Source organism: Dermacentor andersoni, chromosome 1 (genome assembly GCF_023375885.2).
Source record: "Dermacentor andersoni chromosome 1, qqDerAnde1_hic_scaffold, whole genome shotgun sequence".
In the NCBI taxonomy this organism is placed as follows: Eukaryota; Metazoa; Arthropoda; class Arachnida; order Ixodida; family Ixodidae; genus Dermacentor; species Dermacentor andersoni.
In genome coordinates this window covers 374,805,897-374,830,982 of record NC_092814.1, presented here as the reverse complement: position 1 = coordinate 374,830,982, position 25,086 = coordinate 374,805,897, and the positions used below count along the sequence as shown (strand labels likewise).

The 25,086-nt window shown below is 45.2% G+C and overlaps 1 protein-coding gene across 1 annotated transcript in view; it reads right to left on the bottom strand.

The window, feature by feature from the left end:
- Positions 1-25,086, bottom strand: part of LOC126518566 (nose resistant to fluoxetine protein 6-like) — a 48,661-nt gene that overhangs the window by 2,275 nt on the left and 21,300 nt on the right. The window contains exons 11-14 of the mRNA XM_050168341.3: positions 18,730-18,852; positions 8,456-8,576; positions 6,908-7,097; positions 2,622-2,764 (exon numbers count right to left, since the gene is read on the bottom strand). Coding sequence (XP_050024298.2) covers positions 2,622-2,764; positions 6,908-7,097; positions 8,456-8,576; positions 18,730-18,852 — 577 coding nt within the window. The remainder of the gene's footprint in view (positions 1-2,621; positions 2,765-6,907; positions 7,098-8,455; positions 8,577-18,729; positions 18,853-25,086) is intronic.

Genomic DNA, 25,086 nt, shown 5'->3' with positions numbered 1-25,086 from the left:
CGTCCTATTCAGGAAAACCTCGTGTTGTTGCTTTGACAAAGAGAAATCTACTCGCCGTAACGTTACCTACAGGTTTTAGCATTTCGTATTCACCTACTGTTGATCAATTAACTTTCGGTATTACCTCGACTGCTTTGCCATTTTATTTCTTTTTTTTTTAAGTTCCAAGTGGTTGATGCCTGTGTATACATTAAGGTCGAACACCAAGGATCCCCGATACTTGCCACGTCGACATCGAGTGTGAGGTAAAAGCGCTGGCTCTGCGTTTCAAATAAGTAAGACGCAGGTTCAACCTGCATGTCACGTGCTGAAGCACAGCTTAAAGCCTGCAATGTGACGCACACCTTGATGCAGTGCCATGAAAATTTTGAATCGGTATGATCGGGTGACGTTTAAAAAACTTTTTTCTGGAGTTTTGCGTGCCAAAACCACGATCTGATTAAGAGGCACGCCATAGTGGGGGATTGCGGAATGATTTCGACCACCTGGGGTTCTTCAATCTGTTCTTAAATCTATGCAAACAAGCGCTTTTGCCCTGCGCCCCATCGAAAGGCCACCGCCTCTCCTTGGGATTGAACTCAAGACTTCGTGCTCAGCAGAGCAGCGCCTTCGCCTCTAAGTCATCGTCATGGGTATGGGAGGAAGCTTCGTCAAACTTGAAAAGTTTCAGGAAGTATTTACACACCATATAAAAAGACTATATATAAAAAAATTCCCTATATAGAGGACTAATTGAAGTGTCCGCACATTGGTCATAATTTTCTGCTATAACCACTGTAGTAACAGGACAGCGTGCTAGTGCGCATCACATCTGGAACTTGCAAATAACAAAAACTTTACCAAGGAAATCGCGCAGAACTACCTAATCATATGAATTGTGGGTATAATTTCCGCTTGCAAGCTTCTTTGTTCTGAAAAAAATATGCGTTCGGGATGTCACATGCTAAAGTGCAACGGAAGCCCGAAAGTTGTAGTTGAGGCTCACATAAGCGCATCAAAATACTGAAAAAATTAACAAAAAAAATCTATGCGAACAAGTGCAAGCAAGAGAGCGAAAAAAATAATGCCCTAGAGCTAACTTTCAATTAGGCAGTAACACAGGCAATCAGCTGTATCGCCAAAAGCGTGAAATAAACCATAACACCATTCGTAATACAGCAGGCTAGAGGGGATGTTGCCTAATAAGTAAACCAGCAAAGGTCGTGCAGGAAACGATGAGGCGCACGTTGTGTTTTTATGGACATACTTGGCGTATTTTTTGTGCAGATGTGCCCCTTTTTGCAGGGAATGCTCAGATTAAAGTCAGCGCAAGCATTTTCTTTTTGTTTAATTTGTTTGTTCTTTTCCCTCACCGTATTGAACTTTAAAAATAAGCGTTAACCGATTTTCCCGACTTTCCATCTTTGTTCGGCATTGCGTACCGTCCACCAGGTGAAATACGCGCGGAATACAGCATCCTGAAAGCTTGATGCGTCGGCGCTACTTGCCTTTCCTTAGCACTAACACTAGCTACCGCTCAACAACGATGCTATCTTTACGGAAGTCCTGAATGCACGAAAGTAGCTCAGATATAGCGCCAATACGTCGGGTTTGCTTATCTTGCGTGGGGCTACTAAAAATGGAACTCAGTCAACTGGTGAGGTGCCTGCCATGAACGGTCACTTAACGAGACTTAAGTGGCTGGGCGCTTGGAAACAAATTGATCTTAGCAGAGATTAAAATAACTCGTGATCGCACCGCCGAGGCGGAAGCACTGATGGAGCACGCGTGCTAGCGATGCACGTAGCATATTTGTTCTATATACACATGCCGGCGGACGTAGGTCGGTAAATTGCTCTGGTACTACTTCATGAAATGTCCCCTAGGGAGGTATTGCCAATTGTGATCCGGACAGCGATATTACAAGCGTCTCATATTTGCATGTCCTAAATAACAATGTCCGTGTTTATATATACGTAGCCATCACCGAACAACTACAGAAGGTGTTGGCTGAATTGGTCATATTCCGGAAAGGGGGAAGTCATACTTAGCGTATCACCAGCCTTTTCGAACAGCCGCGCAGGCTTTTTATAAATGCTTGGCTAAAGTACGTTTACACGAGAACCTTGCAAAGGCTGCGCAGTTCGCAGAGTTTTGGTAAAATCGCTACCATTAAAAGCAGGCGATTCAAGGAAAAATTAACTTCAGGTGAGGGTCAAAGCTTACAAAAATAGTTTTTTCTTCTTGCCCACTGTCTCTTTATGAAGACAGACTTTTCTGGTGGGGCTACTGCAACTCTTTATCGTAAATTTGTGGCAAGAAATATAGTGTTTTTACTCACCTATGTGCTTAATATAAATCACATACTGTTGCTGCGCAAATTATTATTCGAATGGGAAATTACGCTTAGAACAAGTTTGTTATATCTTTCGTGCTAAAATTACCTACATTAAAGTTTTGTCGGTGCGGTCATGATCTACATTTGCAAGCCAACGACGATCGTTACGTTAACACAAGAGAACCACTCTAACCTGAGCGCCTAAACTAAAATGTCCGCATTTTTAAAGACAATGTGAGGTATTTTATCAGCACAATTACCGTGAATCTGTCACTAACTATGAAGAAACAGAAATGCAGCTTACCAGAGTGAAATGGGAATAGAAGATGCGTTCCCTGGCGACGTGGTGCGTCAGGAGGAAGACGGGGTAGTGAATGAGGTACACTCCAAACGACAGGTGGCTCAAGGGCACGAAGCCGTTCCAGGAAAGAAAGCGGTTCACAATTCCTGCGTTTGTTTCACGGCAGACAGAGAAAAGAGCAGTGACTGTACGGGAATAGGGGTGGGCCGGGGCTATGAAAATACTCGTTGCACAAATGTAGCGACATTTTCTTCGTGCATGGCTTGAGTTCAAACCAAGAAAGTGCAAAAGAGGGAAACACGAAGAGCAGAGCGCCAGGCCTTCCCAAAACTTTTGCGTTCCGTTAATGGGAATGTGGGAGCGCCCCGTGCGCACTAGCCTTTCCGGGCCGAACACTGCTGCAAGTCGTCTTTTTCCAGGATTGCAGGAAGTGCGGTTTGCGCGCCGTACAAGGTGCTTAAGGGGTGACAGTTGCCGTCGGTCCTGTAAATCCGTCAACTCGCAGCCAGTTAGCATACTTTGTGCAAAACGCTCGAATATTTCATTTATAAGTGCAATTTCATTTTGTTTTCATTTTGGTATACAAGACCTGCGGGAGACAGGAAAGCGCTAAGACGAAGAAAATAAACGTTGCCCTAGTCATCGGCTCGACAAAAATCCGTGGAAGGCAGGCAAAATATTTGCCAATACGGTTTTCAAAAAAATAAGTCAACTGAGCAAGCTTTACTGGATATTAAAGATCGAATAATTGCTAACATCGAACAGAAGAAGTTAACGCTTGGCCTGTTTTTGGGTCTGAGAAAGGCATTTGATTCGATTGACCACTATATCCTGAAAAATTGGAAATATACGGAGTACGAGGCGTTGCAAATGACTTGATAAAAAGTTATATATTTAATAGAAAACAGTTCGTGCAGCTGGGAACTACTGCATCTGACATGCTTACCCTACACCAAGGTGTCCCACAAGGTTCAAAGTTTGGACCGTTACTATTTCTAATTTATGTTAATGATATTACAGATTTATCAGGTTCACAAACATTGGCAATGTATGCGGATGATACAAATGTGTTCTTTACAGCTGATAACACAACAGAATTACAGCAGTGTGTAAATGAATATACAATTTTGTTATCTGACTGGTTGACGACCAACAAACTCCAGTTGAACGCAACTAAAACAACCTACATTATATTTAGGGCGCCTAATAAAAGAATTGATGGTAGAATACAAGTAAAATTTAACAACTACCTCATTAAACAGGTCAAACAACAAAAGTTTCTGGGCATACATTTCAGTGAAGAATTGTCATGGAATACACACGTAAATTCCCTTTGCGGTGAATTGTCAAAAAACATCGGTGTAATCTTTAAAATTGGCCACCTGATCCCTCCATGGCTGAAAAAACAACTGTATAATGCACTTATTTATTCAAAGCTTTGCTACGGGATATTGGTTTGGGGTACAACCACCAGAACAAATCACACGAAATTGATTACCTTACAAAAAAGAGTTATCCGCTTATATGCAAATTACTATGGCCGTTTTTTCAGATCTAAGAACCGGTCCACTATTCCAAAAATATGACACGCTGCGTGCGGACAGGATATATTATATGAAAATTCTTCTAGAAATCCAAAAGAGAAATCCGAGCGCTCAAAGTAGTCATTGTAACCTCTCCGGATACTCCTTGCGACACAGCTCACGACACACACCAAAAGCAAGGACCAGTTACGGGAAACAAACATTTCTCTATCAGTCCACAAAAACAATGAACAGTTACAGTGCATCTGTATCCTTAAACACTTCTTTACAGACATTTAAACAAAGAATAAGAGATTGGTTAGATAGGGAAGACATATACTTTAAAATTGAATAAATGCGTGTAATAAGATGAAAAATGTTTCTGCCATGAATTACATATTTTCTCTTTTCAGGATTCACATGATTTCATTTAATATCTATTGTTGGGTTTTGTATTAACACAAATGTTTGCATCCACGTACTGTTCCCAGTGTTTTATTACTTTTGGCACACAATTATGATGTTTTTATATGCGCATGTTCTTGCTCTATATTGCTCCATAAATTATCTGACGTTTATTTCATGCATAATTGTACAATTTTAGCATACCATTAGCATCTCAAATGCTTACTTGCACTTAGTCGTTGCTGTACATTGTACTATACATTTGAAGAATCGAATGACCATGGACTTTCACAGTAACCAACGCTGTTGTAACGCGCAAAATTGTGCATATGTGTGTGACCTGCTGTCAAACCTGTCGTTCGGGGGGGCTGGGACCTTTGTCAGGCTTTATGCCTTTAGTCTCAGTCTACCCTCGTTTGAATGAACGAGAAATAAAATTCAATTCAGTTCAATTCAACTGATGTTGCGAAGCACTATGGTTGATCGCTAAACGCTAAACGGCACAGTTATTGAGAGCGCTTTCCTATTTTCCACCCCCTTAGTATTAATCAGTGCTCCATATCTCGTCTGATAGGGGACACATTTGCATTCTCGCATTCGGTACAACATTTTGGTGCAAAGAAAGCAGCGTGGCTTGAGATGGCTCTCGGTGTATCGCATGTTTATTTTTCAGAGCCATGCTACCCGGCTGCGGAGTGCTCTTTCAACGATTTGCGCCAGTGTGTGTGTGTTGTTGTTGTTTTTGTAGGGCATGTTAATATAGCGTACACTGGTTGCGTTACTTCGGATACAAGACTACTGGCAAAGAATGATAGTCCCACACAATCAGCACCCTGGACTTACTGGGCTTTGGAGCCAGTCGCTAATTAAGGTAGCGTTACTCAGAGGCAGCTAACTGAGGTTTCCTATACCTTGACAACTGAGGTTTCTCACACTTTTTTGGACATATTACTTGGTGCTCAATTGACTTAAGCGCCTACACTCGCAAACATAAAAAGCCAATCCACAAAAAACAAGCCGTATTGGTGCATGCGAGTCGTGCACGTACTAAGACCTAGAGCCCTACAACGTAAAACTATACCGACATGTTTTTATTCCAATCTCCTCACGTCAAATTCGCGCAACTGCCCACGCAAGCATCGGGCGCTGACACGCAGCGCTACCTGAAGAGCCCACTCAAACGCATTCCCAGTTTATATAGTTCACTTTGCTTTCAAAAATGAATAACGTTGCCTACATTGAGTGGTTTTACGTTTGTGATTGGCTACCAGAAGGCGAGGAGCAAGCTCCAGTGGAGAGGGTTTCAATGGGGCCGAGCCAGCACTTTGAAAATAGACAACCGGTTGAAGAGGGTGGTTCCGGCGTCCGCGATTGTTCCGCTTTTCCTTACTTAGTTTGCGGTGGCTATTCGAAAATCGCGGCGGCGTGCAATGGAATGTTGCGAATGCCGCTAAAATGCATACTCAGAAAAGAAGAGTTGGCACAGCGAGCTCGTAAGTGCAGAAAGGGCTAGAAAAGTTTACGCGGCCACGCGAAAAGGTTTATTATATGCAAAAAAAAAAAACATACTTTCCGGCAGGTGCGAGTAGCCAGTGCCTGGGCGATCGGCGGCAGCCATCTATTCCTTTCGAGTTTTGTTGGGCATATTAACGCATCCCTAACGCTTACACGTCACTTTGACGCGGTGAGCTTTCACGGTTTTGTGATGTCGCGCAACAGGTAGGCGAAGTGGGTGCAGCCAGAAAACTTTTGACCAATAACAAAGGGCTAATGGCGAAAATGCGTCGAATCAGAAATAACTATTTTTCTTTTGTTCGGTTATAAGAAAAACCGCTCAATGTAGGCAATGTTATGCGTTTTGAAAGCAAACAAAAGTGACCTCCCATAAACGAGGAAAGCGTTTGATTGGTCTGTTCAGGCAACGCTGCGGGTTACCGCCAGATGCTTGCGTCAGCGGTTACTTAAATTTGACGTCAGGAGGTTGGAATAAAAACAGATTGGAATAGTTTTATGTTATAGGGCCCCAATAGTTGTGAACTTTCTTTTCCTGAATAACTTCCACATTTTATTTCGTTGAGTAGCGCCAAAAAAATCATACCAGCAAGTTCCAAGGTTATCGTAACACTGCTACTCTTGGTGAGCTTGAATAAAGATGAAGCTCCCCAGTTGCCCCAGTAAGCTACAAGCGCGATCGACATGAAGTAGTGATTAAAGTGCAGAGACAACTTGCTACGTCATGCTCACGCTCATATATACCACAATTCCAATGCCCCCCTTTCCCTTCAACATGTTTTCAGCCTAGCATTATAAAACCCGCTCATCAATACCAACGGAGAGCGCGAAACAGGCACCGTTCTTTACCTCCACGGCCAGTAGCGCAGATGAAGGCGATACAAGCGATGCACACAGACCAGATGATGCGGTCAGTGAAAGCGTGGAAGAGTCTCTTCGTTTCGCTGGCGCGTTCACTCTTGCTGTACCATTCGATCTTCATGAATAGGCAATACAGGCCGCAGAATAAGCATATGCACCACAGAGAAGCCTGCATCATCTGCACGTGAAACAGAAGAGACAAGGTTGCGCGTCAAAATTTTGTCCTACGGAAACTTCTTATAGCTTCCTGTCTATCAACAGAAAATAAAAAAAAAAAATGTGTCAGTCTGTTCCTCAAACAGACATATGCCGTGATCAGTCGGGCAGTCATAGACAGAGTTCTGTAGAGAATAACCAATCAGTAAAAACCTTACAGCAACAGCCACTGCATACTCGTTAGGAGGGCACGGCATAACGTCGCCAGGGGTTTGGATTTTTTTACTGCTCTTCGTCGAGCTAATAGCACTTGCAAATCATGCTGCTGCAACAGATGTATAATCAGAAGAGCTCGTAGATAGATATAATTTATTGAGAGAAAAGACAGAGAGGTCGACCTGAGCTAGTACGTTCTATAGTCTGCTAATCTTCACTAGAGAACAGCTCAGTTTCGCTGATAATGTATGCTCGTATTCCTCCGGGTGACACACACTAGTTGTAGAAAAGCTGCAAATAAAACTGCCTTCAAAAGTGGCTTTATTTCTGTTTTTACCAATCTCTATAACAAAATTGGATAGTTTTTTCCTTAAAGGGCCTCTCACCGGACACCGTCGGGCCTTTTGATTATACTGCCTAAAGTGGCCTCCAGACTTCGTTTCACCACACCAACTTTGCATAGGGGTTGAGTAATGGGCTAGATGGAAGCAAATAAGGAAATGAAACACTGCTAGTGTTGATGACACAAGAGGGGTTTTTTTTTTTACCGGTCCCGCAGCATCGGCTTTTACTGAGTGCCTCGACTGGCGTAAAGTAGCAACATTCTACCTCTTCGTCCTCGTGTATCAGAGCCGAGAAAGCAAGACTCGCTTACATCGCCCCATAGAGCACCTTCTATGTTCCTCTCCCCATCCCTTCATCGTTTATTCGCTCTGAATTTGCGGCGTCGCTTTTGATTGCGCGTTGTTTCTCAGGAAACTCCGTGCTTTTAGTTTGGATTAACGCAGAAAGTTGGGCTAGTGGGTACTGATGCATTTGCTGGGACGTATTTACTAGCGCTAACAAGACTAATGGAAAATGAATGCCGGTTTTTTATGCGCTGCAAATGAGACCACAGCGTGCTTTGCTTGTGGCACCTTGTTTGGTAGTCAGGAGATTGGCTGCGCTGAGAAGAATGGCGCGCGGTCCTAAGTTTTAGTTCTGACGCGTTTTTGCGGCGTATTCACATGTAATATTTCGTAGGCACCGTCAGCATTACGGCATCAAGGCGCTAGGCTTGTTTGTTTGTAATGCCCAAATTTCGTGAACGGCTAACTAGTAGATTCAACGATTCATGCTGTCAAGAAGCATGCTGCTCCTTGAGCTTAAGGCAGATCAGCTCACCTTGGAAATGTTGGCTTTCCCGTATCGCTCAACGATGAGAAAAGTGATGCAGCCAGAGAAGAAGCACACTCCGTGGTAAAACGGAAGCATGTAGTAGTGGTCCATCGTGTCCACAACAGTGCTGCCGGAAAATAGAACACGGTCACTGTCTGATCTCGAAATCTCTTTTTTAATATATATGATTATAGGAGAGAGGTTGACATGGTGCGTGATGCGTCATATTCCTTCTAGCTTAGTCACAAAGTCCATGTCAATGATAAGTCAAGATAAACAAGCAAACAAAAAACCATCACAAGATAAAGGTCATTCACAACAAAATTTGCCACTGGCAGGCGCGTCCGCTAACACAGTTCGCCGATAGATGATCTTGCTAAAAACTTCGATAGGAAATTGAAGCTTTACGCCAAGACGAGGACATGAAGTAGACATGAAACATACAAGTGTTGAATTACAACATTTTATATTGAAGCATTTGTTTCATATCAACTTCTTGTCTTCGTATTGTTGTGCGCTAAAAGCTTCAATCATTTCACACTAACATGCCCAAACTGGCGCTTCAGTACAAAGAATATCTTCAATCCACGCCGATTCCTGGCTCGACCAAGCTGTCGGTAGCGCAGCGGAACCTACGAGAAGCAGTGCTGGTCATTCGTAAAAGCGATGGTACCAGCGAAGAAGAAAATATGAGAACACAGGCTCCGCTGGCTGGTGTCTATAGAGAGAGGCACACGCGCTTTATGAAGAATTCAAGAGTCCCAACGAAATTCACAACGGTACGAAGCAGATAGCTTCCCAGCTAGTACGTTTTAATTTAAGCTTAGCACTGGCTGAAGCACGCATTTCTGATTATTTGTCCAGACGCCAATTCATGCGGGACTTCCCTTACTTAAAAGAGCCGCCGATCAATTGTTGCAATGAGCATGCATTTGGACAAGGCGGCGGGCGAACGACAAACATTTCTGATAAAAGAAAGCCTTTGCTAATCCGATCTGATTCCCCGCAGAGAAAACAGCATGTTCTAAAGTACTATTCGATGGCACATGCGTGTCAAATTACTACGGACTTATTTTAAGTGTCCGTTCATTTCGTTGTTGTTTGTTTTCTTTGGACAGTTTTTTCTTTTTTTTGTCTATGGGTGTTAGATAACAAGCCCATTGCTGGCGAAGTTCCCGTGCCACTGAGCTAATACATATGAATGACAGACGGTGTGCTTTAAGTGACCCAGCAATTGCTTTCACTACCTAAGGTTCCTAAAAAGAGCCCTTATCTGAATGAACGTGCGTTTTTGCATAGCGCAACCACAGCAATTCTGTTGCGGCGATTATAATTGAAACCATGACGTCATGCTCAGCAGCGACACGTAAACATCGCTGATGCATTGGGGCTGCCGGGAAGTTTCAACCATTTGAAAAAAGTTTGCGTGTCTGGAATTTATATGTCACACGAAGCAAGCTAATGCTGGTATGGGGCGGGCTTTCGAAGACAAGAACACAGTAAGGTACACAGATAAACATTACTGTGTCCAGGGGCCCTATAACGTAAAACTATTGCAATGTATTTGTATTCCAATTTCCTGACGTCAAATTTAGGTAACCGCCTACGCAAGCATGCGGTGGTTACCTGCAGCGTTGTGGGAACAGCCTAATCAAACGCTCTCCTTGTTGAAAGAAGATCACTTTTGTTCGCTTTCAAAACGAATAATATTTCCTACATTAAGCGGTTTTTCTTATCTAATTGGCTTACAGGAAGCCAGGAGCACGCTCAAGTGGAGAGGGCTTCGATGGGGCTGTGACAGCGCAGTGAAAATAGATAACCGGATAAAGAGGGCGGTGCCCGCGTCTGCGATTGGTCAGCTTCCCCTGCGCTTTCTGACCAGCTTGCGGTGGCTGGTCAAAAAGGTTAAGAATACCGCTAAAACGGATCCTCAGCAAAGAGTTGGCAGAGCCGCGTCGTAAAGGTGCTGAAAGGGCTCGATAACATTACACGGCCACGCAAAATGTTTATTACACGCAAATAAACCCATGCTCGCCGGCAGGTGCGAGTAGCCTGTGCCTGAGCGATCGGGGGCCAGCCATTTTCTATTCCTTTCGGAACGCGGCAGTCTCAGGCTATTCAGAAAGAAATTCAGTCTTTTTCGGCATATTATTGCATTTTTAACGCGTACACGCCACTTTGCCGCGGGGAGCTTTCGCGGTTTTGTGATGTGGCGTGAGAGACAGGCGAAGTGGGCGCAGCCCGAGAACCTTTGACCAATTTTGGCGAAAAGGCGTCAAATCAGACAAAAGTATTTTTTATTGTTCGGTCTAATCTTGCATAATCAGTGTGTACACGTCATATCAGATGTAGAGCTGTCGCGGTTTTCGTGACTTCGTGTGACAAACAGGCGTAGTGGGGATGGCTCGAAGAAGCTTTTGGCGAATCGCGGAGGGATGTTCGCATAATTGGAATAGAAAAGTTTCGAATAGCTTTACGCTATAGCGCCCCAGGGGTGATATAACTTTAAGCCGTTCCAAACTCTTCTCCTTCAATTCTGCAATCATCCCTCGACGATTTGCCAAAAACTTTTTGGGGAGCCCCTACTGAGCCTGTCTGTCACTCGACGTCATGAAAACCGCCAAAACGCTTTATACGCTATATGTGCACACTGATTATGCATGAGTAGACTGAACGAAAGAAAATAATTTGTGATTCGACGCCTTTTTCGCCATTAGCGTAACAGGCGCCCTTTGACCAATTGCTATTGGCCAAACGTTGTCGTTGTGCGCTCACTTCGCCTGTCTGTCACAGGACGTCACAAAACCGCGAAAACTCCTCCCGTCGAAGTGACGTGTACTCGTTAAGGCGAAGCGCAACGAATTTCCCCTGGACTAAATTGCCTGTAAATGCTTCTTGTACACTATCAATGTAATCTTGGCAAAGCCTCGGTCCTGGTAATTGTATAATTTTTCATTAGCAGCCTTTAAATAGCGCCCAAGCATAATACGCATGCACCTTGTGGCAAACGATGGCGATGCGGAAATGGCGAACGTTGCAGAATCGTACACGACTGCTGATCCCTCAGTTACGACTAGACAACCTAGGCCCCCAGGTGTGTCGCTCGCTCAACGTGTACAAGTCAAAGGGTGCCTCTCCGGGCATGGTTGCTCGTTGCGCATGTGATTTGGGTTCTTACAAGAATGCCGACGCGTTGCATTGCCGTCGCGTGCTCGAACACGTATTCGAACACAAGCGATGGCTGTAGAATACGTAACGCTGAGTAGAGGCAGGCCGAATACATCTTACCTGTTCCAGCTGTAAAAGCGCAAGGGTTGCACCGCGGCGCAGCAGGAAAGTGCGACGCGGACCAGCCAACGCTCACAAAGCATGTAAACTGCACTTGATGAAGCTGCACAGGCTACATTTCACGAGCACAGTCACTTATCCATGCAAGATCTGCTTAGAAAACGCTTTCTTGGGATGCCTATAAGTACTATAAGCAGAAAGGTAAGTTGAATCCAGGAGTGATATTCTCCAGCGATCATTCCCGGTAGTGCACCTTCATCGAGACATTTCGCGCGTCTCTGCACCGGGCGCGTCGAAGCAGACGAACGAAAGCCTTTCTGACGCAGCGGCAGAAACGCTATCAGCAGGAACCGCACGTTGCATTTGTCACAAAGAAGAACGCGAAGCGACGGGCATGGTACAGATGTGGCAGCAAGCCACGCAGGAATGCGAGGCCGCCAGAGGGAAACGGGCGAAACTTTATCACGGCAGAAGTCCGATCTGTCTGGCCGTGAGTTTACGCGCACTTAGCACAGAGCCCACGGCCGTGCCCGAGGTAGACCCATCTTGCTCGGCTGTGCCGAGCCTCAGCTACTTATCATCTTTTACTACAGACGGCGATAGTTGTCTTGATCGGCCGACGAGTCCGGCGTTTAAAGCGTGCCAGGAAACAAGTCGGATATGTCATGCAGTAGACGCTGAAATCGCAAAAATTTGACTCCGAGCTTTAAACGTGATCCGTAGCAGCATGGTGATCAGTTGTTACCCCAGCGCCAGCGCAGAACCGCGCAGCGAGCGAGAGCTTTTCGGTTTGTCGAAAGCGCAAACTCAACACGATTGCATTCATTGAAGTCATATGCTCGCATCAGTGAACCTAAACTGCATATTGGTAAGCATGCTGCTGTTCTCCCAAGCTAGCGCGAGATGCAGCCTGTTCCAGTGACTCCGGCGTGCGTTAGAACATATTCTATTCCCGCACTAGCCAGAATACATTGTATAGCGTCCAGTTTTCGCCAACGTAGTCTAAAGCTTCGCAACGCATGGATCACGTCCGCGTTAAGCCGAACTATATCCGCACCTGTATCTGGCCGCCTCAGTGCGCTCTTCTACGAGCGGAGGTAGAACGCATTGAAACTCTTCTTGTTGAGCGCAAAAAACCAGATAGAGAAAACCGGCTGGACTGGGATAATACTTCGCATTGAAAGAACATCGCGGACTCGCAACGGTGTTGGCACAGCGCATGGAGCAGGTAGAAAAGTATACTAACCCTGTGGCTAGCAGACGTGCAGGACCTGTTCGCTGATACACGGGAACGGTATAGAAGGAAGGGAATCAGATCATCCGGGTGCTAGTTCTCTACAATCTCCGCAGTATGTCACTTCCGGCGACTAGGACTGGTGGTGTTTTTTTTTCAATTTCCGTATGAAAAGCATCTATTTTTGCGAGCGTTTTGTGAAGCGCCCACTCGCATTTCATGCATAAAATTTTTCACAGAGGCTACTGTACGTCTTAATTGTCTGAAATGGGGCTTTATACTCAGTCAAGAATTTCGTTGCAGTTTGCCTTTAAAGTAGCATTCATATCACAAATAAAATTGAATTCTTTTGGGAATACCCGGAGACTGCCCTATGCCGAAAGGACTAGAATGTAGCTGCCCTCCCATCGCTTTGGCACTGGCTACTCGCAGCTGCTGAGGAGCATGGATTTATTTGCGTATAATAAAACAAATGCGTAGGAGTATAACGCTATCGAGACCTTTGGGCACCTATACGACATCGGTCTGCCAACTCTTCTTTGCTGAGGATCCGTTTGAGCAGCATTTTTAACCTTGCATTTCACGCCTCTGCAGAATTTGGTCCGGCCACCGCAATTTACGTAAAGGGACGCAGGTCAACCACAGATGCTGGCACCACCCTGCTCATCCGGTTATCTACTTATACAGTGCTCGCTCAGCCCCATCGTAACTCTCTCCACTTGAGCGTGCTCCTTATCTGTTGTCAGCAATTAGATCAGGAAAACTGTTAAATGTAGGCAATACTATTTGCTTTGAAAGCAAAAAAAGTTACATGCCATAAACGAGAAGTGCGTTAGATCGAGCTTTTCCAGCAACGTTGCGGGTTACCGCCCGATTCTTGCGCTGGTGTTTGCGTAAATCTGATGTCAGGAGGTTGAAATTATTGTACGGTATAAGGTCCCTTGTCTTCGAAAGCGCAAAGCATACCAATATGCAAGTCCAATTTGCCCAAGAAATACCACTGTTCAAGCTAACACGTTCTAGTAACTAGGCAGTTAGCTCAAGGAATTATGTCCGAGATGTGGAGTAACGTCGTAATAAGGGAAACTAATTTCGATAGTTCACTCATTTAAGATCTTAAAATTTAATTGCTCACTGCTGCTTATTACAGAGAGGCCCGCATAGCTGTACCGCAGAAGAGTGAAGCTCTGCGCTGCGGAGCTCCAAGCTTTCACGTCAAGTATCGGCTGTCCAGAGAGCCCACGATGCGGCGGTGAGGCATGGCCTTCCCCTCCCAACGTGGGAGCGGCCCGCGGCTTCATCACCTCCCTGAAAAGGGGGCATCGGCGCCTCTCAGGATCATCAATAAAGTTCTCTCTCTCTCTCTCTCTCTCTGTCAGTCTGTCTGTCTCGCTAGAGTGACGAAATGGTTGAAATTATGGGACCGAAACGAACGCCTGTGTCTCCTCAACCAAGGATTATTTATCCCTGGCTTTCTGCAGGCAAGCACTCTGCCACCTCACATGCTGAAGCTGTGGCAGGAAACAAGTGTTCAGCTGCAGTGCAAGGTAGGTAAATTTGGCAATGTATTTCGCCGTCTATTGATACATTATGCCACATACGTGTGTGTTTTGAGTACAGCTATCTACAAGGCCTGTCATAAAAGTTTATGCAGTTATCAGCAAAAAAATTCACCGTCGATTACGATGCTCCCTAATGCCAATAAATTTGAGTGCAGCTTTATATGTGCTTTCATTACACGACATATTGGCTGGCGCAGAAGTTCTCTCTCGCGCTACACATTGCAAATGGAGCGAAGTGTGGCGCAACAGCGCGCAACAGCCTCGCTAAACCGGAGATCGCGAGAGCCAGCGCGTGGGTGACGTGCGGGAGCGATTCACCGCAGCTGCCGCAGACAGACCTCCGCCCATGCAACCCTTTGTTTTATATAGTATTGGTCGACGAGCTCGCCGCATGCCATCGCTGAACGGACGACCGCGCGCTACCCTGGTGCGATCCCGTAGTGGCCGTCGCCGTAGAGCCCATGTTGCGCGGCACTACGCCTTTCTCCTCACGCTTTTGCCGTACACTCCTCATCCCCTTTCCTCCGCGCGCTCTCTTCGCTATCGCCGTCTTTCATCTCCCGCTGCGCTCCGCGTTCGCTCTTTCATCCTTCGCTGTGCTCGCTCGCTCGGTTACGCCGAGGGACGACGCCGACGCGAAACGCAGGAACGGGCGCCTAAGAGCTGCGCGATAAATGCGGGAGAGGGTGTCTCAATGTATCCCCTAGAAAAAACCCGTTCGACTTTTAGTACGAACCTGAGTGTATTGGTGCGTGACAAGGTAGACATTTATGTGCGTATATTCTGCTTAACAAATTTTAATTTTTGTCGAAATGGAGGTCGACGAGCAGAAGAAACAATATATTAATATTAAATTTCTCGTTAGGTTTCGCAAGAATCGAGCAGACATTCATTAAATGTTGCTAAACGCCTATGGAAGCGATGCCATAAAATAAAAGGACTGCGTTTAAGCAGGGCGATCGTATTCGGGAAGGCCATGAAGGCACCAAAGATGATAGAAGACCAGGACACCTCTCCAGCTCGTGAGTATATGAAAACATCAATCGTGTGCGATCGCCTGTGATCAGTGACCGCGGAATCGCTGTTAGAATGGTAGAAGACGCCCCTTGTTTGCGAACGTCATCGCTTCATTGAATTTTATCCGAGCATTAGGAAATAAAAGAGGTTCGCGTGAAGATGGGGTCGAAACTGCTTCCTGAGAAAAGTTGCCACAAGAAGGATTTTGCAGTGATCGGAAAACTTCAGACGACAGCAATGAACTTTTGCAAATGGTCGCCCTCGCGGACGCAACTTCCATCTACAAGTGCGACATCGAGGTGACATCGCAGAGCAAGGAATGGAGAAAATATCGGCTAAAGAAAAAAAAATGCGGAAGAATAAAGAAAACATCAGTCATGTTTACCGTGTCTTTGACTGCGAAGGAACTGCGCAACACAAATTTGTTCCTGAAGGTAAAATTGTCAATGCAAATTTTTAAGTTGAAGTGCTGAATCATATGAGAGATCCTAGGCACCGCTGTAATGCCCCTGCGCACTCTGCTCTTATAGCCCTCGAGTTTTTGGCTCGCGACTCCATCACTGTGCTGGAGCACCCTCCATACTTGTGGGGTGCAGCCCCGCGCGAGATTTTTTTTTTCTTTTTTCTTTTTTTGCTGTTGTTGTTGCCCAAACGTAAACTTTCGCTCCGGGAACGAAATTTTTAAGGGGTATGACGGCAATTCAAAAGGAAACGACATTAGTTCTGAAGACTTGACAGAAGAGGACATCCAAGAGTGCTTCCAGCAATGAAAGAAGAGGCGGAACCAGTGTATTATGTGGAATAGTGAGTATCTTAAAGATTATTGGATTGATGCACCCGAAAGATAGTGAAATATTTTTTAACTTATTGCACGAGCGTTCGAGACAGACCTCGTATGGCCCATTGAGAGCAAAGCTTCTTTCTGGGACAGTTATTTTTATTACACGTGTTTTTTCCCCGCTTTATATTCAATACAATATTTACATCGACCTGCTAGGAAATAATTAAAGGATTTCCGACCAGGGTTGCTAACTAGAAATTTAAAAAACGCAATAGTCGAGAGCTTGAAAATCTCTAAAACCCGCGATACAGCAATTTAGAACCCCGCTGAATGCAGAGAATTAGAATGACGTTAAAAACATGTTTTATTGCGGGTACATAAAAGACTGCAAAAAAAATTCACTACGCAGTTTTTCCCGTCGATAATGAGATGAAAGATATAAATTGTTGATACTGATAAACGCTTTTTCTGCGACTCTGAAGCGCACAAATGGATTGTGAAACCAAACTAAATTAGGATGCCCATTACTGGACAGCGCGCACATAAAATTCAAAACACAAGAAAGGAAACCGGACGAGTGCGCTGCCCAAAGTTGAGGTGCGCTGCCCAAGATGGATTACAACTCGCCCGTTCTTCAATTATTCTGCAGTAAATAAAGATGCGTCCGTGAACTACAATCACTGGCCAGCAATCAGCTTGAACTACCGGGAAGTGACTAAACCAACAGAAAATGTTCGTCTCTTTCATCTTGTAACGGCCTCTCGTTCTCAGTGTCTATTCGTTTGCTGGCGAGGCGGGTTCTAGGGCGGGTGCCATCGGTGATCCCGTAGACCTCCATCGTCCCGATCTTGGTAACAATGTGTTCGGGCTACGTGTAACTGAAGCATCATTTATATATTCTTTGGAGATCAATCCGTACACTATGGCATTGGTCATATCAGTGGACGTTTTGTTCTCTAACTTGCATTTAATCACATCCAGCTGGCTGAAAAAACTCTCAACATCCGCGCTGCACCACGACAGCACGATTTCTCATAAAGCGCCATTAGCCATCATAGTTTTTAGATTTATTTCGCAATGCGAATTTCCCAAAATCGCGTCTGCGAACATCGCGAAGAGTGAAACTTGTACCAACTGCCGAAACTGCTGCACCTATAGTTCAGAGGAAGCAAGTAGACATGTAGGATGAAATGCAAAGCACACCCTTTGTGAAAGAAGATCATAATGCTCATTTACTTGGAAAGGGGGCTAGACAAGCTGCATGTTCACGACGCGTGAAGCAGGACTTATTGCAAAAAATTTCAAATTTTTATGACCACCAAAAAACAAGTCAACGTTACATGAAAACTGCTAAAGAACCCGCCACCCACAAGCGAACAAGTGTGCCCGCTCGACAGCGGAAAAAGAAAATAAAAACTCCTAGATTTATCAGGAAAACCACTCAGTTGGCGGCACCAGCTGGCGGCACTTTTTTCAAGTTTCAGAAACACTATTACTCGTTTACTCATATTTTTTTTTTTTTACAATTAAGTGAATTACACAAGCAAGTGGAGGCTGAGCAGCACTAATCAGATAATTTTTTTTTTTTCGTAATCTCGGTTTTGTCAACATTATCGTGACGTCATAGCGCAGAGGTAAGTTTGCTGGCGTCGCGCAGCAATGAGGCCTTGTGTGATGACGTCGCTCATAAAGAAAATACGGAAGTGCTGCGCGTATTTCTCTTGGCTGCAGCTTGCGTGTGGCAGAAGCAGCGATCGAAAGGAGACAAGCTGACGTGGTGCCATAAAACATTCAGCGCCAACGTGTACTAAAACCGAAACTAGTTTGTAGGAAAAAGTACCATAATAACCTTTTATGTTCTCTTATTTTTCTTTCCTCCTTTTTCTTTCCCTAGTATAGGCTAGCGAAGCGGGTGAGCCGTTTGTTAGCTTCATTGCCTTTATTTCTTGTTTTTGGCTCTCTCTTTGACGCATTGTAGTATTTTTTCTAGGGTTTAGAGTATTTCCAAGTTTATTTAACGCAAGAAACACAACTCTAACGTTTCCTGTTATTATTTCTTTAATGACTTCCACCATCTGCAGTTTACATTCTGAGTCCATTCATATTCATAGAGGTATTAATCGCAGGGATTGCAATCCAAGATTGTGTAGACCTAATGTTATTTCTACTGGTATAATCTCCTTAAATGGTAAAACAAAAAGTTCTCCCTCCGCTTATTCGACAAGCTGTCCGAGTCCATAACCTCCGATGTACTAGGTTTCAACGAACATTCACCCGCAATGCCAGCGGCCAAGCAATTATAGGTCGCACCATGTCTTTGTCACACCTCACTGCATCATCGTATATGAGTGCCAAGGATGATTTCCCAGTAAACAACGAATCTTTTCATGACACTCACCTGTACGAACCTTGCACTAGGACCATGAATGGCGTCATGTTGGTGCCGTATATTTGCCACGCAGCTATTGCACAAGATGCGAGCGACAGCAAGACGAAGATGGATCCAGCCAGCCGATTTCGTCTAAGCCAAGACACAAAAGAAAAAAAATAAAGCCCATTAAAAAACTCGATGAAAGCTACAGCTATTACAAAACTAGTCACGCCTCACTTACACAATGGCAAAGAGAAAGTGATTTATGCATACCTCACTACGAGTGCGCTAGCCCTACTCGCGACGTTACTTCTTTTGCAAACTCGCTGGCAGAAGAGGCCATTTCATGACCGACGGCTATATCACGTGCCTTGTTACAAGCGTGATTTACTAATGGCCTTAAACGTTCCAAAACATCACGTCGGCAACGACATAAGCCATAGCGGAGGGCTTCCGCTTGCCTTTCATCAGGCTCCTTGAAAGTGCGCCCCAAGTGCGGTATGTAATTTTGTTTTTATACTGCGCCCCCATTAGAATGCGGCTACCGGGGCCCCGCATCGAACCCGGACTACCGAGTTAATCGTTGCCGATGTTGATCAGACCTAGTGCAGGTAGTTTTAGACTTTTATAATGGTGTATCATATTATAGTAGAGGATGACATTGAATATTAATGTGCATTTGAATACTGGTGGAATTTTTATGGACCGTATAAGGAATACGAGTGCTCAAGCTGTAAACCAAAGGCAGCACAGTAACCAACCGCACTGAAAGCACTGATTGTAGCTTTCAGTAGAAGATCATGGTATTTATAACCGGCAAATTTACCGTGCGTCATGAGGAGCAAGTGCCCAGCTTATGACCTGATTGCGAACTGGCCTGCTAGAACTTCGGAGCTAGTGCGCGTCTTGGCACGACGCGCATGCTCATGCAGAGCGCATTGTTGGGCGCCGAAGCGAGCGTTGATGCAGGCGTGCTTTTGTTATCGTTCAGTAATACTCGTATTATTATTGTTCAAGTTTTTTTCATAGCACTTCGAGCGGATGATATCGTTCATTTTGTTCTTGCACACGTAAACAGTCGTACCTCTTCCTAGCCCTGGCTTATTGAGCACAGATACAATAATAACTTCGTATAGATATTAGCTATACAATAAATAGCTAAACGATTAGACACCTTAACCACCCTTGCCCCTACACGAACTGTAGAGCAGGAATAGACTGAAAAAAAGACATGTTAGTGCATTTGGCCTATATACAGCTGGAATAGGCTAAAGGAACAGTCAGTCTGACGACTTTTTTTTACTGGCATTGTATATATATATATATATATATATATATATATATATATATATATATATATATATATATGTGTGTGTGTGTGTGTGTGTGTGTGTGTGTGTGTGTGTGTGTGTGTGTTTGAAAAGCCAGCTTCGATAAAGAAAACAATTAGGCGCTCCTTTACGGTTGCTTCTTTACACATAGTGACAAAAGCAGGGTTGTGGACGTGGCGTCATCAGGATAAAAACTGTCGATTGGTCCATATGAAAGGCAAATCAGGTATGATCGGTCTGCCTGCACACCTTCTCCATGCAGGCACATGTTGAAGCTGTTTTCATGTAATAGCGACGACACGACCTTCGGTTTTAACGTGTTTTTGTATGCCTTCTAGAGAAGTACGCGGCTAGTAGAAGAGAGCGTCTGGGGGGAGGGCAGCAAAGGTGAGAGAAAACCAGTCGCTCATCATCGATCTCCGGCAAGCTTTGGGGCCTTTTCAGGGGGCCCCTCACCAGGTTTGGGCGTTGTAAACAGATATAATCATTGTGCACGCACTGATAATCGTGTCCCTAAGGAGTACGTCACGAAAATAGTTATAAATTCAAAATGCAGCTCACGCGCCCTTGCCGCTGCGGCAGCCGGGCATTCCGAGAGAGAAACAACCTCACACCGAAAGGGCGCCCGTGTCACACCGAATACCTGCAACATCAGCTGTCGCGCGTGACTGCGGTAAATAATTTTAGTTACAGTTAATAGTTACAGCCAAAATAACAAATTTACACAAAGCAAGTCTGGCATTTGAAAGTCCAGAGAGAGACTTAAACTCGTACTTGTTGCTTGCGTTAGACTAACGAGTTTGTGTAACCACATTTTCCCATCGTGGTAGATAAAGACATGAAGGTGACAAAATCGGCCAAGACGGCCAGATCGAGTCGAGATAATACAGCGCTGGGGGACATATTCGCTCACCCCACATTGTGTCATTGGACTCATTGCAACGTGCTTGGCTATCTACGTGTGAAAGCGAACGGAACATGTTGTCTGTTCCTGTGAGCAGCGAAGAACAGAAAGTTACGGTCCCGGTACTGTCTCCTTGACGTCAAATACGATGAGACTTGGGCGCAACAGGATCGTATTCATGTAAACAATGTCGGGCTTGAATCCCTTATACTGGGAATTTCCCTTCACTCACCGAGGTCAAATTCATATGTAGAAATTACAAAAACTCTAACTTGTGCAGAGTTGCAAAAGAAAAACTCAAATTAAAGCCTCGTTTTTTTGTCCCTCAATGAAGACGACGGCTGCTAATGTATTCCTGCTGTGATGCAGGAGAAATGAATTGTTGGCGGGTATTGCTGGGGCTAAAAGCAGCAAATTGACTATCAGAATAAATGGAAATGAGAATGGAAGGGTCAGTCTAAATTTTGAACTCCTCGGGCTATCTTAGCGAGTGGACAATACTCGTTATACTAGCGTCCTTGCATTTCACTTTCGTGATAATGTAGTTCCTGGAACCCAGAAACGAACCCACGACTTGATCCTCAGCGACACAGCACCTCAGACACTGAGCCAAAGCTGTGGGTGTACGCGTTGAGAAATACATATATCCACAGAATGAAGTATAACGCTGTTGTTGTATCGCAAACTGGCACATGGCGTTCTTAGGGGACGCCCTGAGGGTTAACGTGCTAACTCTAGAGGACAAGCTGGGTGATAAATGTGCCGTGTACAAAAGCGCCGTCGTGTGGCTAAGCCTCATTTCCGTAACCTTAAAAGATACAAGCCATGATGCAAAAACCAGCATTTACACGTAGCACGTGCGTGCGTACAATGCGCAGAGTTCATTTCGTAATGAAGCAAAGCTTTTTTTGCCTTTCCCTTCGACTTTTTCACTGCTGCTGCTGCCTGGCACACCGCGCCGGGGGGAAGTTTATAGCGTGTATATACATTCAAGGAGCGTGGCAGAGATGAAAAGGAACGCGAGGAACTCGTTTGGGCCGCACCGTGTCGAATGTGGAAATGCCCTCTGGAGCTCCCAGGTCGTCGTCACATTAGCCTCTTGAAAGCTGTAATTATTCGTGAGCCGCGCAAGCGCTTAGCTTTGAACCAACGTGCAAGTTCAGAGGGAAGCTATATATAATGGAAGAGAGGAGGGGAGAGAGGAGGCAGTGAATGGGTAGAACAGACGCAATCGCGAAACGAGTGAAACAGCCTTGCCACTCTTCGCTCGTACTTCCCATACAAATACAAGGGGGGGGGGGGAGGCTAGGGAAAAGGTGACGTGAGAAGGCAAGGAGACGCTAGATAAACTGAAGTTCAAGGTACGGTACGGTGCGTTTCTTTTATTTCCGAAAAATAAAACCATGCAAACATGTCTAGCGGGCAACTTACGCAGGGCGTGGAGAAGCACAGCTGCATTAATTAAAGCGCACCGCAGAGTCTAGGCGACAAAACGGAAAAGGTCGCACGTCAAATCAAGACTTCTGTGGATGCCGCGGTAGCTTTGCGTTTATGGCATTGCTCGAGGTTGCAGATTTGATCCCGACCGGGGCAGCCGCATTCATACGGGGGCGAAATAAAAAACGCTTGCGCACTTTGATTTAGGAACACGTTCAAAAAGTTCCGCGGTGCCAAAATTAGCCCGAAATGCGCCACTACGGCCTGCCTCATAATCCGATTGTGGTTTTGGCACCTACGGCCCCGTCATCCAATTGAAGTTTAATGATTCGCCCACGATGCGATGTGCCATGTGAGGCAATGAGAACGCTCAACCCTCTCAGAGGTTATGAAATATGGCGCACAACAACGGCTCAAGCAAACACTTTGCGTTTTGTGCACTACGCAGATAAACAGCAGTGGTGCACGCAAGGTAACATTTAACATCAACTCACTACTCTCGTGTTGGACAAAACGTTGAAGAAATTAACTATAAGCCGTCAGCATCACCGCTAATTATTGTCAATCAAAGCGAACAGTACGAAAAGCTTCGCTTACATTCCCAGTGTGTGGGATCTGCATAATTTTTTTCGTTTTTAAAGATATGATGGCTATTTATAAAATTTTAAAGCGAAATTTATGGCGCGTGAAAGAATTTGTTTGCAGACGCCTGAGCTAGATGGTGGCACCAGTTTGAGGTAAGCTCGGAATCGCATTGATTGCGCGTCTCGTTTGAATTGCACTTCGTCGTCTGCGCCAGCAATCCTTCACTGAGTAGCAACATGGCGGCGCTCCTGCGGTTGCCGATTTCATTGCATGGTTTCATTGGTTTGCGTTTCCTTCAGAGTTGGTTTTATTAATTCTATGGGGGACGCGCAATTCACGGATGCGATGCATGGTCTTCTCTGAAAGATGAGAACAGCAATACACGTTTCTCATTTGCTTCCTAAATTTGAATGCACGTTCCCTCTGCGCGAATTCCCATATCCTTGAGAACGCGTGTTTTTCGGAATATGTTGGTTTAAGCAAAGAGTCGCAGCATCGGCCGAAAGTCGAAGGATTCGTAGCGGTAGCAGCATATTAGACCGAGTAAGTGCCTAACTTGATAGGCCGTGTAAATTGAAGCAAAATAACATTCACTCATTAACGAAACAAACGCGGTGTCACGTGCACACAGAAAACACGGAGCGATCTCACTGGATGACCACGAGCACCCGCTGCCACAACGCTCGCGTGGTGAGCGCCGGTAGCGAGAAGGGAACGCTTCGTGCTGCCGCTCACATCACCGCGTCTCCAAGCCTATATTACGCGACCCTCAGCACCATGCGCACGGGAAGACGACGCACATTGAGCTACCGGCCGTCTGGGCTCGTCCTTAACCCTGGAACCCTCCGCAGATGATAGTCTACACACGGCGCGTGGGCCGCGTATGTGCCAAGCCACCGCGGGGCTAGCCTAGAATTCACTCTAGAGTTCGATCACCTCCAGCCCGCGAGAAGAATGCGCACATCAAGCAACGGTCCTTCTCGGCACGCCCTCGCACGCTTGCCCCTGCAGTCCAGCACACTGCGCGTGACCCGCTTATCGTTATAGCGCAGTTGGAATTTACACGAACATGAAGGCGGCGTTGATGGCTGCAGTAAAAATTCCCCTCAGTGTTCATAACAGCGCTATCGTAATTAAATGTTTCCACGATCCGAATGACGTAAGCGTAAAAGCCTAACTTGAGTGAGGAGCTTGTGGTGTTGGTTAGAGTAGGTGCTACCACAGCCACGAGGCAACTTCCTTTTGGCTAGGCTTAGCTAAAAGTGGCTTAGCTAGCTAGCGTCGCCGAAAATTTTGAAACGAGGAAAACGCTCCACGCAATGCAATTTGGGCGCAGCTCATTTTGTTTAGTGTGCACAGGCGGCCTGCGTCGAAGAAGGAGTGCTATTTCTTTATGATAATTAACAGTCAAAATCAAAAACTATGCTATAGAGCGGACGAATAGAGGCTTCTGTCCGCCTCCTTTCACGCTGGTGATTGCAACTCATGCTTTTTAATTGCGGGTGTTCGAATGGTGCAACTTTCAAATTGACTCAAATCCGAATATTTGAGAAAAAGAACCACCGAATATCAGTTGCGATACAATGTTTTTTTGGAAGATTTCTAAAACAGAATGCATATTCATATGGAATGTGAACTTCTGGTGGAGTCTGTCTGGTAAAAAAAAAAAAAAATGAGGCTTACATACATTGATATGTGCAAGTAAGATCATTCACGATTAGATATCCGGATAACGAAGCAGCTTGTAAATGATGACTGCTTTGAATTATCTGAGGCACCATGGCGATGACATTATGAAGCAATCAACATGCATCATGTTGCTATAGGCACGTACTGTGTTGTGTTCGCTGAATGAGAGGGATGTGATACTACATCCTCACAGATTCTTCCAAGAAGGCTACGATTGGTCAAAAAATAAATGTGAACAAATTGATATGTAGGCTGTCTCAAAGTGAGCCATTCTTACTGAATGGCTAGAAATTATCTACCTTGAGTTATCTGCCAAATGCGTTCGCTCAGGAACTGCTGCCTTAGTGCAACGACCGTAGCTATCCTGACACAGAATCATTCGGAACAGTCTTGACACGCTTTGCGAGACTCCAATAAGTGCTTTTTCCGTTAAATAAA